This window comes from Primulina eburnea, chromosome 5 (genome assembly GCF_022965805.1).
Source record: "Primulina eburnea isolate SZY01 chromosome 5, ASM2296580v1, whole genome shotgun sequence".
Lineage (NCBI taxonomy): Eukaryota > Viridiplantae > Streptophyta > Magnoliopsida > Lamiales > Gesneriaceae > Primulina > Primulina eburnea.
In genome coordinates this window covers 3,242,350-3,257,078 of record NC_133105.1, presented here as the reverse complement: position 1 = coordinate 3,257,078, position 14,729 = coordinate 3,242,350, and the positions used below count along the sequence as shown (strand labels likewise).

General features: G+C 36.7%; 2 protein-coding genes across 3 annotated transcripts; both read right to left on the bottom strand.

Annotated features, from left to right (window-relative positions):
* Window positions 1–74: 74 nt before the first annotated feature.
* LOC140832351 (eukaryotic translation initiation factor 3 subunit K-like) lies at window positions 75–2,966 on the bottom strand. Of its 2 annotated transcripts, XM_073196325.1 has the most exons (9): window positions 2,708–2,966; window positions 2,537–2,593; window positions 2,394–2,444; window positions 2,227–2,289; window positions 1,454–1,504; window positions 1,267–1,333; window positions 786–868; window positions 398–610; window positions 75–148 (listed from the first exon to the last, which is right to left on the bottom strand). In XM_073196325.1, exons 1-8 carry the CDS (start codon window positions 2,843–2,845, stop codon window positions 407–409), a joined length of 714 nt encoding a protein of 237 aa, XP_073052426.1. In that variant the 5' UTR covers window positions 2,846–2,966; the 3' UTR covers window positions 75–148; window positions 398–406. The 2 variants fall into 2 exon arrangements, with proteins under 2 accessions (XP_073052426.1, XP_073052424.1); XM_073196323.1 differs by having other exon boundaries at window positions 143–610.
* Window positions 2,967–3,927: 961 nt separating this feature from the next.
* On the bottom strand, window positions 3,928–13,903 carry LOC140832350 (uncharacterized). The gene is given in 13 exon segments (XM_073196322.1): window positions 3,928–4,647; window positions 4,824–5,137; window positions 5,582–5,816; window positions 6,700–6,855; window positions 6,949–7,136; window positions 7,772–8,736; window positions 8,897–9,755; window positions 10,015–10,461; window positions 10,555–10,701; window positions 11,043–11,228; window positions 11,460–11,504; window positions 11,506–11,725; window positions 12,969–13,903. Coding segments are annotated over 13 exon segments (4,827 nt in total). The 5' UTR covers window positions 13,718–13,903; the 3' UTR covers window positions 3,928–4,331.
* Between the last annotated feature and the right edge of the window lie 826 nt (window positions 13,904–14,729).

Genomic DNA, 14,729 nt, shown 5'->3' with positions numbered 1-14,729 from the left:
GATACTATCTTGTTTTTAAGTGACCTTCAACTGAGAAAATATTTGCTAAGACACACAAAATATTTATTTCACTATCAATATAACTCCACTATATTGTCCCCATGCTAACAAACTTGAGAAAAATGCAGTACACCGGAAGATAATAAACCTGAACGTTGGCACCATTTCAACAAATCGTCGGTTAAAAACCAGCAACAATAATCCCATGGTGCATATGAACCTTTAACACTACCAAATAACAGGCTCTTTCAATTCTTGCTTTTATCTCATGAACATGAGACATGACTAGAAAAGTTTCTCCCAAACAAATCTAAAAATGGGTCATAATCATGTAAAATGCATGCACGCAATTCATGAGTAAACTCTGCCAATATAAGAGTTTAGATTTGGACCGAACTTGCAGGAATCAGCCAAGAATAGGGAAAATGCGGGTGACATTTTCTAATGGAATGTCATCTGCAGTGGTTTTCTTAAGCTCGGGATGGTTGAATTCGTTGGGTGGAAGCTTAATGAGTTGGCCCTTATCCTGCGTCATCTCTATGGACCAACCAGAATTCGCAATGTGGCTCTCGAGAAACTTGTCTAAGGCCAAACCCTCAATATTAATCGCCTGTGAAACAAACATCCATCAGAAGACTAAAAAAAACACTTCTGGATCCAAACTTTCAACAGTGGCCTGTGAAGCAACTCGTCAATTGTGACTAACTCTGCGAGAGGCATTTTTATCCAGTAATTGAAAACCTAAGAACACATAAAAAGGTAACTTCAAGGGAAAGAATCAAAACCTCAGCAAGAATAGTTCTCGGGACTTTTTTGTAAGTTAGCGAAAGAACATGAATTGCAAATGCTTGAATTGCTTGTTCAAAACCTGTATGTGTTATACACCTTTTTAGCAAAACTGAGTATTGAAAGGAGTATCACAAATGTGAATACATAAGACATGAATGAAGCCAACTTGCACTTTTATTGAAAGGAAACACATCATGACAAGATAAAACATTATGACAAAAAAAAAATTCCCACTAAATTTCTCAATAAACATTCGAGTGTCTAGTTGCAGGTTACCACTAATTTGGTGTTGGTCAATATGATACTCTTGTTAGTAGACAGCAAATCAAATGAAGAACTTCTGGCACTGGTAAGATTATCATCTCTTTCCATAGATTCACATGTATTATGAAAAGTCGGCTCAGTAATTTTCAACTTTCAGAAGTCCATAACCCTGGATGATGCTGGGAAAGGAAAACAGTATCTGATCATATATACCTGGCACAACATCTAATATATGGCGGCTCTTAGCAGCTTCATCCCAAAACTGACGGAATCTGGCAGTCTGAAGACAAAGATAATCATATATAATCAGATCTACAGAAATTAATAGCATGTCAATCATAGCTTTTGATACAGGTTTATTTTTCACATCAACGAGAAAAGCGACGAAAACTGAAAATACCTCCAAAAGGTGCGAGAGAACAATGAGGGTCTTGAATTGGTCCTCCATTTGCTGGTAGACGGTAGTTTTCAAAGAGAGAAATGGAAAATAATAAATCCTCAGAAAAAGTGGAAATCCAGATAAAAATCAATGAGATAAAAAGTCACTAAACTGATAGGGATGAAAATCTCATACACAATTACAAATTACTAAAGACAATATGTTGGTTCACTGTCACACTAAAAACGAATCAAAGGAGAATCAATTTTGTGCATCTCGCACTGTGGACATGCCAGTAGCAGCCTCAATGTGCTTCTACACTGGTATGATTGGCATAATAGAGACTACCCACATTTATTAAAGTTGCCTAAGCATCACATTAAATACATTACTTCACCCTGAAATGCATTATGATTGTTTCAAAAATACTTACCACGAAAATATAATAACCAAGGAACGTGGATCTACTATTAGGAGTTCAGGGCAGGTGGATCACTATGATCCACAGGGTAACAATCATTTCTTCACAAGTGAAAAATACCATGAGCAACCGACAGTTAAAATCTCAAAGCATCACAGGATTTAATCAATGGACTAAAGGGGAGCACATTAAAGTCATAAATGGCAGCCCATTGAATTATCTTTTGCTACTTTTGGAGAAATGAAGCGGAAATTCAATTTAAAAGAGCAGTTGATAGAGCTTACTAACTAGACAGTTCAAAGTTGAAGATTGAATGTAAATTAAGTCAACGACACAACAGAGGCATGCAATTGCATTTCAGATAGAAAAGTACCACTCTTTCAGGAATGAGAAAGAGGCAAAGACTGAAATCCTGAGAAGGCATCGCCATTAAAGCCTGCAGAGGATTGATCTTAGACATCAGTACATATTTATACAACAAAACAATTGCAAATAATGAAAAAACGATGGCCACTATTTCTGTTTTCAGACTACAAGTACCTTGACTAAAATTCGAGCCACGATTTGTGTGCTCATTCTCTCCGGTTCGAACTGCATTCCCACAAAAGAAAAAAGCAAAGAACAATTAACGAATAAACAGGAAAAAAGAAGGATTAGCTATTAAACAAATAAAAAATCCAAACCTGGTACAGTCGCAAAAGGCAAAGATTTGCATTTAAACTGTAGGTTTGAGACGAGACCTACGATTGCAATCAAATATCAAGTACGCCATAAAAATGCTAGGTTCTAATAATTTTAACAAAACCAATCAATTATCAACCCAAAAGAAAATTAGAATCCCAAAAGACACGTACTTGTTCGTTGACGTAGATTTCCAGATCGGGGAGGATGTCGGGGTTGTACGGATTGACGGAGATGAGCAGCTCCACCGTGTAGGACATCGTCGATTGCTGTTTTTGACTCGTCGTCGTATTAACTACCTCTCTACCCATTCGTTTATTCGAATTTGCGTGAGATTAAATTATTTTTGAAACCTAAAAAACCTCAGCTTTGCTTGGTGGTCACGAGATGAGAAAAAGGAAGATGATGGCATTTAGGGCTTTAGAGCACATGAACTTTTTTAGTGGACAATTATACCCTCAACATCTGTCTTTTTTTTCTGAACAAGCATTCATTCATATTCATGTTAAAAAAGCAAATTTTCGGAATACAATTTGTAGATCCATCTCAACTTTATACTTGACTTCAAGTTGGTTTCTTAGTCGTAATACAAATGCAGATTCAAAAATCACAATAGATAATGTAATTTTTATAAAGAGTAGGTTTCTTGTGAGACGGTTTCACGAATCTTTATCTGTGAGACGGGTCAACTCTACCGATATTCACAATAAAAAGTAATATTTTTTATGGATGACCCAAATAAGAGATATGTCTAACAAAATACGACCTGTGAGATCGTCTCACACAAGTTTTGATTTTTATAAAATATAAAAAAACTTGGACGTTTATTTAATTTTCAAGGTAAGGAATCCCAGTTTTAGTGCAAATAACTATATTTAATAGCTTGAATCTTATATTAACTATATTTTATTTTATCTTAAAATATATCATTTTTTTCTTCAAAATTCTTTGCATTAAAAATTATTACAATATGATTATGCTTTAAATTTAAAATTTGTAATTCATGTTAAAATGTAATGTAAGAACATATGCAGCGTGTCAATTGCTCAGGGGTATAAATCTCTATTATCTATTAAGCGTCAGACCATAGGACATAAAATTTTGATCTGATGGTATAACCAAATTATCAAATTAGAATATAACTCCATTGATTTTTATTATTATGATATTATCTTATTATGATATTATTATAATATAAATCAAATTATTTAAAAAAAAAAAAACTATACAGATGTAAGATAAAACCTTTTTCATTTTCTAGTATAGATACATAAGGGAAAAGAAAATGAAATAAAAAGGGATTCAGCCATACATGAGAATTTATAATTTTTACATTTTGTGGGATGATTTTGACATCGCTGACAACACAAACGTGAAGATTGAAGGTAAAACAAATGTGCAAAATAGCTATATACCAAATAATTAACTGTAATATTAAAGAGACGAATACCAAAGATAGGTACAGATGAAAGTAACTATGATACATGTAAACCAAATTAGTTGCGTATACATATACTGCTTCCTGCAACAAATTTAGTTGCATATCATATTTTCATAAAAATATTTCTATACATTAAAACTCCAAAATGTCAGCATGAAGTATGAAGCAGTATCCGAAGTCTATGACTCACTGCAATAATATACCCATCCACCTCCGCCCTCTCCTTCCTGTCATCATTCATGTGTCTTCCTTCCTTTCAAAAATGTGAATTGGGAAACCAGAAATGAGCCATTTTCAGGCCCTCTTCCTATTAAAGGATTCATCTGAAACCAGAACGCGATGTGAATCAAATGTATTTACTTCAATTTTTGAGTTGCTCTGCTTGTTTTTGTCTCATGAAGAGGTGACCGACGTGGGTACATAATGATTGCCAAAACTAAAGAGAATGCAAGACCAACGACTCCACTAAATGGCTGAGAAGGGTGGCCACCCGTAAACCATATAGGGAGATAAGGTCGATATTTCAAAAAGCCACCCGTTTTTAAGATGAAACTGCAAGCCAATATCCCCGTACGGATCCCGACCGGAAGGGAGAGGCTACCTTCACTTAGTTGACGAGCTCCAGACAAACTCAGGGACAATAACCACAATCCAGGTATTTCCCATACTGACCTATATTTCAATAAATATTAAAAATAAGGTGTGAGATATGAAACCATAAATAACCCTATAAACGGATCAACACAATAGATATCAAGTAATCTTCAGGTCAAAGTTCCAAACATTGACAAAGAACGATTGAAGACTATGAAAGTAAGAGATACCATGAGCGAATAAACGGCAAGTACCTTTGAGATAAAGAAAATGCAAGCCCAGAAATAATTAATCCACGGTGATGACCAAAATCGGAAGAAATTTCCTCGGGCAACCATGACCGAAAGAGCAATTCCTCCACAATTGCAACACCAGTTGCAGTGGCAATTCCTTGAACAATCAGCAAAAGCATACTTGCATATGACTTCATCAATGTAAAGGGTTCTGAATATGGTAAAGATAAAGTAGTAGGCCAACACAATTGCACACAGCCAAGCAAGGAGTTTACTGACTGTATCATTAAAACAAGCATTGTCCCTCCAGCAAGACCCATCAAAAAGTTTCTGAACTGCAATGACGGCAAGCGGAGAGAAGAAAATGTGGGTAAGAGTAAATGTCAAAGATCAAGACCAAATTGGAAAACAATAATGAGACTGTCCTGTTTTTTCGTATGTGGCTCCAAAAGAACTTTTATTAGAGAATTATTATCCCAGCATCAAGGACCTCTTTCTCAAAACCAAGTGTTCAATTAATTAATCGTTTTCGAGATAGTGAATCCAAGTTCCTTCTATCCAAAAATATCCAAGAAAAAGAAGAAGGAAGCTTTTATTCGATAAAATCTCAACAAAAGCTACCAAGAAAGAGGGAGAAATTTTTCGTGTTGATTCATATCACCAGAAAATATATCATGGCTTTTAAAAGCAAAAAGACATCCGCTATTGTTATAGTCATATGATATATCAACCAACAACAGCATCATCTCATGCTAGAATCATAGAAATAATGTACATACCTTAGGTATTGAAGTAAAATCCAGACCATACTGCAGTAGTGGATCATCATACTTGCGAATTCTCTTCCCCCACAACATTACCATTATCATTATAGAAATATACAGGCCAGTTATGCAAGTAAGCTCGACAATTTTGAATGGATTTGGAGTCGTCCAACTTCGCATTAGAGATGGAAACAACGGAATAATAACAGGTGACCATAGAAGCAGCACCATGAATATAAAGCCAAGAATCCTGATAAGAAAAACAGGACAATGAAAGCAATTCAGCCAACAATCACAAGATCTCATGCAACGTGCATATACTGATGGTAGGAGGAGAAAGATTACAAAATTTTTCCACAAATAAAAGGCCATTACTATTTATCATCCAACATACACTAGTGTAATGCACTTTTGAAATTTAAAAACCCGATCACAAGATGTTTAATTGAATTTTAATAGTTTCAACAAGAGACTGTTATGCTTTTTTCTATTCGGATCATATATTTTTTCAATTTTTCTCGACGTGTCTCTATAGCTGATTGCCGCCTTCTTTTCCTTGTTCTAACCGTACCTTCAGGTGCTTTAACCTTCAGATATGGATGCAAAGCGACTTGGCAAGTGTACTAGGTTTCTGTACTTCCTAATTTAATATCGACCACTTGGCAAATAACAAATGATATGCATCAACTCTTATCCACCTCTCCCGATATAATAAAATGTTTTAACCACTCCAATATGATTATAAACTGTATTTGGACACTGGCAATATTATTGAACCCTCAACGCATCTGACCGTTGAGGAGATCATTGTGCCGTGGAAATTGCTTCAAATGATAAGAGAATGAAGTGTTTCCAAAATTCCAGATGGTTTTCAGTGCAGAATGCAGAGATTAATGCATGTGACAACAAAAAGTATGGTAAAAATTAATTAGACCATTTTGAGTATATAAAACAACTTCGAAATTCTAAAATAGCTTTAGAACAAGAACCAGAAATTGTAATGATGTCAAGCGTCGGATAATAAAAATGATATAAGTCGTATTCCAGAAAAATATTCTCCTTAACTGTAATGGACAACATTATCCCATAGTTTAGAAAATCATAGATCATCCGAAACAGATGCAGATATTCACCTCTGAAACAGCGGACGTTCAGCAATATGCAGAAATGAAATGAGCCTGTCAGTTACACTCATTGCGCCACGTATTCCACCCCAAAGCAGTGCAACTTTTCCAACCAGTTTCAAAATTCCCCCCTTCTGTACTAGTTCTGCTAGCATGGATACCAGCCTATTTTTGGAGTTAAAACTTCAACCTCTCAATGAACAAAATAAACAAAAAAAACACAGACGTCAGAATATAAGAAAGAATGACCGTGCCAACCTTGCATGATCCACTTCCCCATCTTCTGTTGTAGGAACCACAGGACTAGCAACAGACATTGCTTTTTCCGCAAGACTTGTGACTATATTTTTCTGAGTTCTCTCCGGTATCTCTTCAAGCTCGGAAGGATCTGCACTATTTGCTTCCTCCTTGACGGAGTCCACTAGAGATCCACCAGTTTCAGTATCCTACAAGCACATCATTGAAAACAGGATTCAAACTAAAGACCAAAAGCAGTGTGTGCATCATGATCATCTAAGATATGTAACAAATAAAAAGGCATGGTCAACCGTATATGTCAAATCATCATTCTCTTTCTTGATTACAAAAACTCACAAATTGGAAATTTCCCTTAAGAAAATCAAACAAATCCTAAGTTGGAAATGCAGAGGCATCACTGGTGAATCAAAATACGAAGCGGTATTTATCAGGTACATATGTAGCATATATAACTGTTAAAATCTAATATAGGTCAACTTTGCATCCATGTTATTACACTTAAGAAATTGTTTGAGCAAGAGCAATTTACAATCTGCCATGACTAAACAATTATATTTCTTTCCAGTCCAGCCCACCACATGCCTCTAGATAAGTTTTTAACTGAACATTACCGGAACTGCTTCAAAAGACTTTCTGCAGATAAAGTGCAAGGTTGAAACAACATAGCATTGTTTAACCAGACTTCTGCTAAAATTAAAGATGTTGGAATTGACTACTGATATTAACAATGATCACAAGGAACCACAAAAACACAAAGATGAATCAAAGAAGAGTTTCATGATGCATATCAAATTCTTAAAGATTCATTATGATTAGTTGATACCTGTTGACCAATAAAAAATGCAGATGCCCCTAGAGCAGCCGTAACAGCGCCTAGCATTACTTTATTGCCGCTTGAACATTGGATAGCAATCTTATCCTCATCTTTGCTAACCAGCGGGCATAGACTACTTTCATCTTCAAATTTCACCGGAAGCTGCGCATCAGTCTCTTTTTTGTCGACTGGAATAATACTGGGTTTTGATTTTTGAACCTGATGAAAATTGGGATCTTTTTCACCATCACTATCCAATGCAGAAACATTGAAGAACTTTCTAAGTGAAGCTAAACTAGAGCCAACAATAACACCAACAGGTAGCACTCTTTTTAAATATTGGGTATCCTGAATAGCGAATGAAATAGCTCTGACTATATTCTCCCCGTGAAGAGAGCCAAGTGTATTCAACGGATGTTCATTCTGCTCGCGCGTGTCTTCCTTTTCGTGCCTTGCAGCCAAAGACACAGCATTTGCGACACGTTCTATATCCCTAGCTATTTCAAACTCCAATTCCTCCATGTCAGCACTGACCCTCCTAGAAACTTCTACATTTAAACATTCTACTATAAGATTTTTAACAGAAAGCATCGACTCATCCAACTTGCCAAAGTCAGTGCGCTCAGATGCCATGTCCATTTCCTCAAATTCTTCATTTATTTTCAGCTGCTTTCCAGAATCCAATATGACATAAGAGGGTTCAATAATATTGTCAGTGCACTTAGTTTTAGAATCAGGGCTATCCCTAGAATCACCTTCACGGGTTGTAAATTTTTCACCAGACGCACCATCATCTTCTATTTGTTCCAGAAGTCTCCACTGACCATCTTCTGGGAAATAGTAGAAAGGCAAAGCTGAATTTGCACCCAAAACTGCAGACCTGGATTTTCGCAACTCTGAAAGAAGGTAAGCCCTAAGGTATTCCTTGTAAAGTGGGTCCCCATATGGAAAAGTAGCCAAATAACCTGGAACCCCTGAAACATCATTCAAATCAAATATTTGCAAAGTTCAAGGTTGTACAAAACTGGCTCTTTAATTTGTTTGTCAGCTGACTATAATGGAGTCAATCAAATGCATTATGTGGTTCACATCTTCCTGGATTAAACAAAACATCTGAATTCATAGAAATCATACCTGGGTTTCTCCACATATTATCCACACTTTCTGGATTATGGTCATGATCCTTCAGATTGCGAGTGTCTTCCGTCAAAAAATTTTCGGTGTCCCTACTATTGACATCTAGTTTATCGCTTTCATCCTTCACTTGATTCTGATCTTCTCTTTTCGCCTGTAACTGAGCAAGCATGCCCTCAATTGCCTGGAATACACCGTTAACAGCAACTTGAGTGGAATCATCGAACCCCGTTAAGGCATCTAACGCAGAGGACATATTGAAGCTGGGGGGCGCAGCATCAGTTTGAGTTGAAACAGATTGTGGCTCTTTCTCTTTATTCTCCTGATTGTTTTCTGCTTTATTTTCTGCGGGTTGAGCCTCAGTAGAGGAGGATGGAGCATCAGAATTTCCTTCAACGTGATCAGCTTCTTTCACCTTGCTTTGATCATTTGATACATCAGAGCCATCCTCGTTATCCTTTTCTTTCAGGTTTGATTGACCTTCAACTTTTTCTTTTTCCATTTTCTTCAGGTTGTTGGCAAGATTGTTGTCCGATTGACTCAAACCTGAATCATTAGCTTTTTCAAGTTCTTCAGAACAATCTCCAGCTTCATTGCTCCTTTTATTTTGATCAGAAAAGCGAGCCTCCTCATCACCACTTCCTCTTGATAGTCCAATTTTTTCTTGCAATTTTGAGTTCAGTCCTGATGCCACATCAGGAATGTGCCTCAATCCCAAGATTTCATTAAATTTTAGATTAGAACTTTGACTCTGCACAATATCAGAAACGGAGCTAATAAGCTTTTCTCGTACATCTTCAGGTACCGCATCTTCCAACGCTTTCATCAGCATCTCCCCTTTACCCACAGCATCAAGGACCTGCAAATCGTTACTGTTTCTGATTAGATCATCAGTGTTTCTTAGCTATGAAGTTGTTCAGATATATCTCTCCACGTGTTAAGAGTCAACAACTAAATTTTTGAGTCCATTAGACCAAGCTTAGAAGCTTTGCAGAGTCATATATCCGTGACGATGTATATATGAAGTTTCTACATGAATTTGCATCAAGTCTAAACATACATTACCTATAGAGTCACAAGCTGACAAGTGAGAAGTATAAGCATGTTATGGGCAGTACCTTCTTTTTTTGTTCTTCTGAAAGAGTATCTGGCATAGTCACGTCAAGCATATTCATCATCACTTGTGCAGTTTGCAGCGCTTGTCCTCTTTCATTCTCGAAAGATTTAGATGCTTCATCTTCTTGTTTTGCGTCATTAGCATTAAGTTGATGTCCTACATCACTAACCTCATCTTGCAGTCCAGTTTGAGGAGGCATCCTTCCTATATCTCTTGCTGATCTTGGATGAAGTTTCCCCTCGGTATCATATACGTGCAGCATCTTTGATGTAGAATTTTTAGCAGAGAATCCATTAGGAAAATTCAGGAGCTTGTTCTCACCATCAGCTTTACTAGAAGTATTATCACCGAAGAATGGCAAACCCTTCGAAGGATTTACAGTGATATCGACGTCTTTCAGAAGTGGGTGACGGCCTTTTAGAAGTCCAAGCTCCACAGCATTGAGCCACTGCATGGATGCATTAAAGATTTTTTCGCCATGATGCAGTGCATATCAATCATACAGGCAAAACTTTATTCAGATGACAAATCGTATAGTTACCTCGATCGTTAGATTCAGGCACCAAGAGAAATTTAATAAACTATCTCTACCAGATGATGAATGAGAACAAAGAAGCAAACTTGTGTATGGATTTTCAGCAATCAAACCCCTTGGAATGGAAAACGTTGGAAATGTTCCATCATCGTTCTGAATGAATTAATAAAGCAACAATTGTCACTTAGAAATCACATGATTTACCAAGAACAACAAGCAAATTGAACCAGAACCGACAATTCAACTTAAATGAATAGTGGTATTCAATTTTACTTGAACACAAATACAAGTGTCAAGAGCAATTATATCCAAACCGTCAATGTCATCACATCTCATTTCTGGGATATGTATTGTATACTCGGTGTCATAGAAAAAGCAAACATGCCTATTATATACTTCACAAGTACAGAAAGGAGTTTTCATGCTTCATATGATGGTCAAAGGTAAAACATTGGTCCTTGGTGAAGCATAGCATCAACGAATGAAAATAACACCTGAATAAAAAGAACAGGAATCTTCACTTTGCCCACCACATCTAGTGTGCTGGATTTCTCATAGAAGTTTTCAACGTCGTCAAATCCATGGGACACCACTGAAATCGCATTGTCAAAATCTCTAGTGGATGATGCCAAGAGAGCTTTTTCCACATCAAATTTTTTTCCTCGACCTTGAAATAATTCCTGAAAGGCAAAGGAACAGTTATAATAAAGAAGATATGGATATTGGCAAGTTCAGAAAACTGCACCCCACCCACATAAATGCTGCCATAAAATACCCTGATTTTCGAAATAATGGTTCCTTCTATAAGTAATAGTTTCTACTTTAAAAGAATAGCAATTAGGCAAAAACCACAAGCAAAAATAAAATTTCTTAAAAGAAAAAACAAGAGCAAGTATGTGAAGAAAAGAAACCTTGTTACGTTGAAGTATTCCGATCAACCCTCCTGTTAGCTTCATAGTCCTCCATAGTTGATTGAGTGGCCACCTCTAAGTCAAATGGATTGTCTATGCATGTTGCAGCTGTTAGAGGTGTTCTCTCTCCATATTCAGCCAAGTACTTTGTCAACATATTGGCACCATATCCCAAGCCCATACCCATAAATGTTGTCCACGGTCTTTTCTCGTGAATAAACTGAACAGCTGTGAAGATATCATCGCTGTCAGCGGCTGTAAATAACCTACATAAATGAAGTAGTTACAGCGTCCTACTATCAGCTTGTTTTGCCGGTCCAGGAATGAAAGAATCTTCTCAATTAGAAACCTGAACATCAAACTGAATGATTAACAGAGTTATTTTGTTTCTTACATTCATCTGATTGAATCCATCAGAATTGCTTTTTCTTCCTTTGATACACAGTCTTCCAGAAACTTGTAAATTCAACAAGTTCACATAAACATTGCAAACTTAACAAACTAGAGAACTACTGATTATCCTTTCTACACTAGGTAAAAGGCAATAGCAGGCAAGGGCCTTGATAAAAATAAGTCATGCTTGAAGAATAATGATGAAAGAATTTCAAAAGGCTGCATTCAGAAATTTTAATAAGCATGCATCTGAATGTATATACTATCGTGAAATACTTGATACAATCTGGCAGTGCCACGAATTTGATATAGTCTGGGATTGGTTGAAGAGAAATAAGTCTATTTTCAAAAATCAAACAGCCGTTATTTCATGTGATAACCAACTTGTTGAGAATAACTTGACTCAACATTGTACGACTCGGTAACCTCAAATATGGTTGTAACTCAAAACAAGCACGAAAGGTCAGTAAACATGAAGAGTTCACAAACAAAAACATTCTGTTTTCTCACGTTAAAAAAAAAGACACTGGATCTTTCCTCTATATTCTGATACACTTAACCCCAAGCAAAGAAAGGATATCTTTCTCCTCAAATTTCTCCCACACTTCAACATACTATCACCTATAGCCATATAATAGCTTCTACTTAACCACAAGCATGGATCAATCTTCAAATTACGAAAGCTAACCAGATATCATAGACAATTCCTAAATGTTGTCCAATCTCAAATTTCTTACCACTATCCACGTACTTTTCCACATACAGTCGTACGTAGGTTTACCTAAAGCGTGAATGATATCATGAACGATTTCTCGTAGCATAAGCTGAGGAATTTACTGACTAAATAACTCTAAAACTAGTATTTTGCTGCTTACACTTTCCAAGCAGCAGTAGTGGTAAAAGTACCCAAATAAAATAATCAAGCCAATTAGCTGCCACATCGCAAAACATTAAACTATTTCCTATAAAAATTTAATGATTTCAACCTAATGTAAGCTCCAGTTAAAAGGTTCTTTTAGATGCCAAACTATGCCCTTGGATTGATCCATGTAATGAATAAACAACAGTGGCGAGTGAACGAAAACATGAACAAGATTAATTATAGATAAAACCAACCGCGGAGTGATCAATGGTGAGCCCGCACACCCTCTTGGATTCATGACAACTGGAAACACCCCTCTTCTCAAACACTCACAAACAAATCGCTTGATTTTCCCCTCATAACTCCCTTCTGCAGTTCCTGGAACAATAAAAACTGTAGTATCCCATCCTCGCTCCTCCTCTAACTCCAAATTAGCCGGCCAATCCAAGGACAAAACTCCACCATCCTCCGTGCCAACACAGAGCCTCTGATACGCCAACTTTTCCAGGATGTCATCCTCCTCACTCTTACCCTGAACTATCCTCCCACAGTTCAAATTCACAAAATGCGTACCCTCTTTAACGAGCTTCTCATTCACATTCTCCAGCAATTCACCTTCAGGGAAACGAATTGACGGGCAACGCAACGTCACGAAGCGATTAAACGGAGTAGGGCTCGAAAACAAAATCCACTCCCCGACAGGAGAATCAAAACCGCTGCTTTCTTCAGGGATCGGGATCAATTGATGGGATTTAGAAGAAAAATAGAAAGCGAGGCCAGAGGTGAACCCGAGAGTCGGGGCAATGTAATCAAGGTAGCTTAGCGAAGGAAGTTGAGATAGTAGGCCATGAAAAAAATTATCGGAAATCAAAGATGAAGGATGGAAGTGGCTACAGGGTCTCAAACGACGGCGTTTCCAGTGATGGCGGGAAGGAAGGGAGACCCTCTTGTGGATTGCGAAGGACGTAAGCAGGCATTCCTTGTGTGGGAAAGCGAGGCTCATTTCGTACGCATGAGGCAACGGCGGAGGTGGTGGTGGTGGAATTGTCAAGGATTTATGAATGAAAAAATGGCGGTGGAGATTTGGAAGGTGGCGGAAGTGGCATGGGTTTGAATTGATGGTTGCGAATTGGATTTTAGCGTAAGGTTTGAGAAATCGATGACTGGACACGTCTTCTTCAAATCGTAACGCTTTTCGAGTAATTGAGATGAGATGACGTGCGTCCTCTCCATATGCTGATTCCACTAAAATCCAATTAATACACACAAAAGTCTCGTCGTATTTATTCACCTATCTTTTCTTGACCACTCATTTTGCAATATCGACAAACAAATCATATTAATCGAAAATAAATATATACATATACATATATATATAATATTCATGTATTATATCACACATATACACGAAATCTCGTAAACTAACAAACGATCAGAGGAGAAATTGAAAATAAAAATGATATAGTTATGTTTTAACTCTATGGTGGGTCTCTTCGTATATTGTTAGACGGTCTTACAAATCTTTATTTGTGAGATAGATAAATCCTACCGATATTTATAATATAAAGTATCACTCTTAGCATAAAAAGTAATATTTTTTCATTGATGCCTCAAATAAGGGATCTGTCTCAAAAAATACGACATGTGAGTCTGTCTCATACAAATTTTTGCTTTAACTCTAATTATTATAAAATTTGAAATAACAACGAGATAATGTAATTTCATTCTTCACGCCAGATTGTTCCTAAATAAATATAAAAGTAAGTCCTTTATTTGAAAAAATTTACTTAAGCCCTTCATGTACATTTTCGCAGAGAATTTCATTTTTTGCCTCTCATGTAATTTTTTTTAGGACACGTATAATTATTTTCATTGTACTTTAAAAAAAAAAACATTTCTGACATTGTTGTTAAAGTATTGGGCATTTGGAAAATGTAATAATATTGGGCTTATCCAAACTCCCAAGCCCAACCCTTATCTGGCGATTGTAAGAAATTAGGCCCGATATTATTACT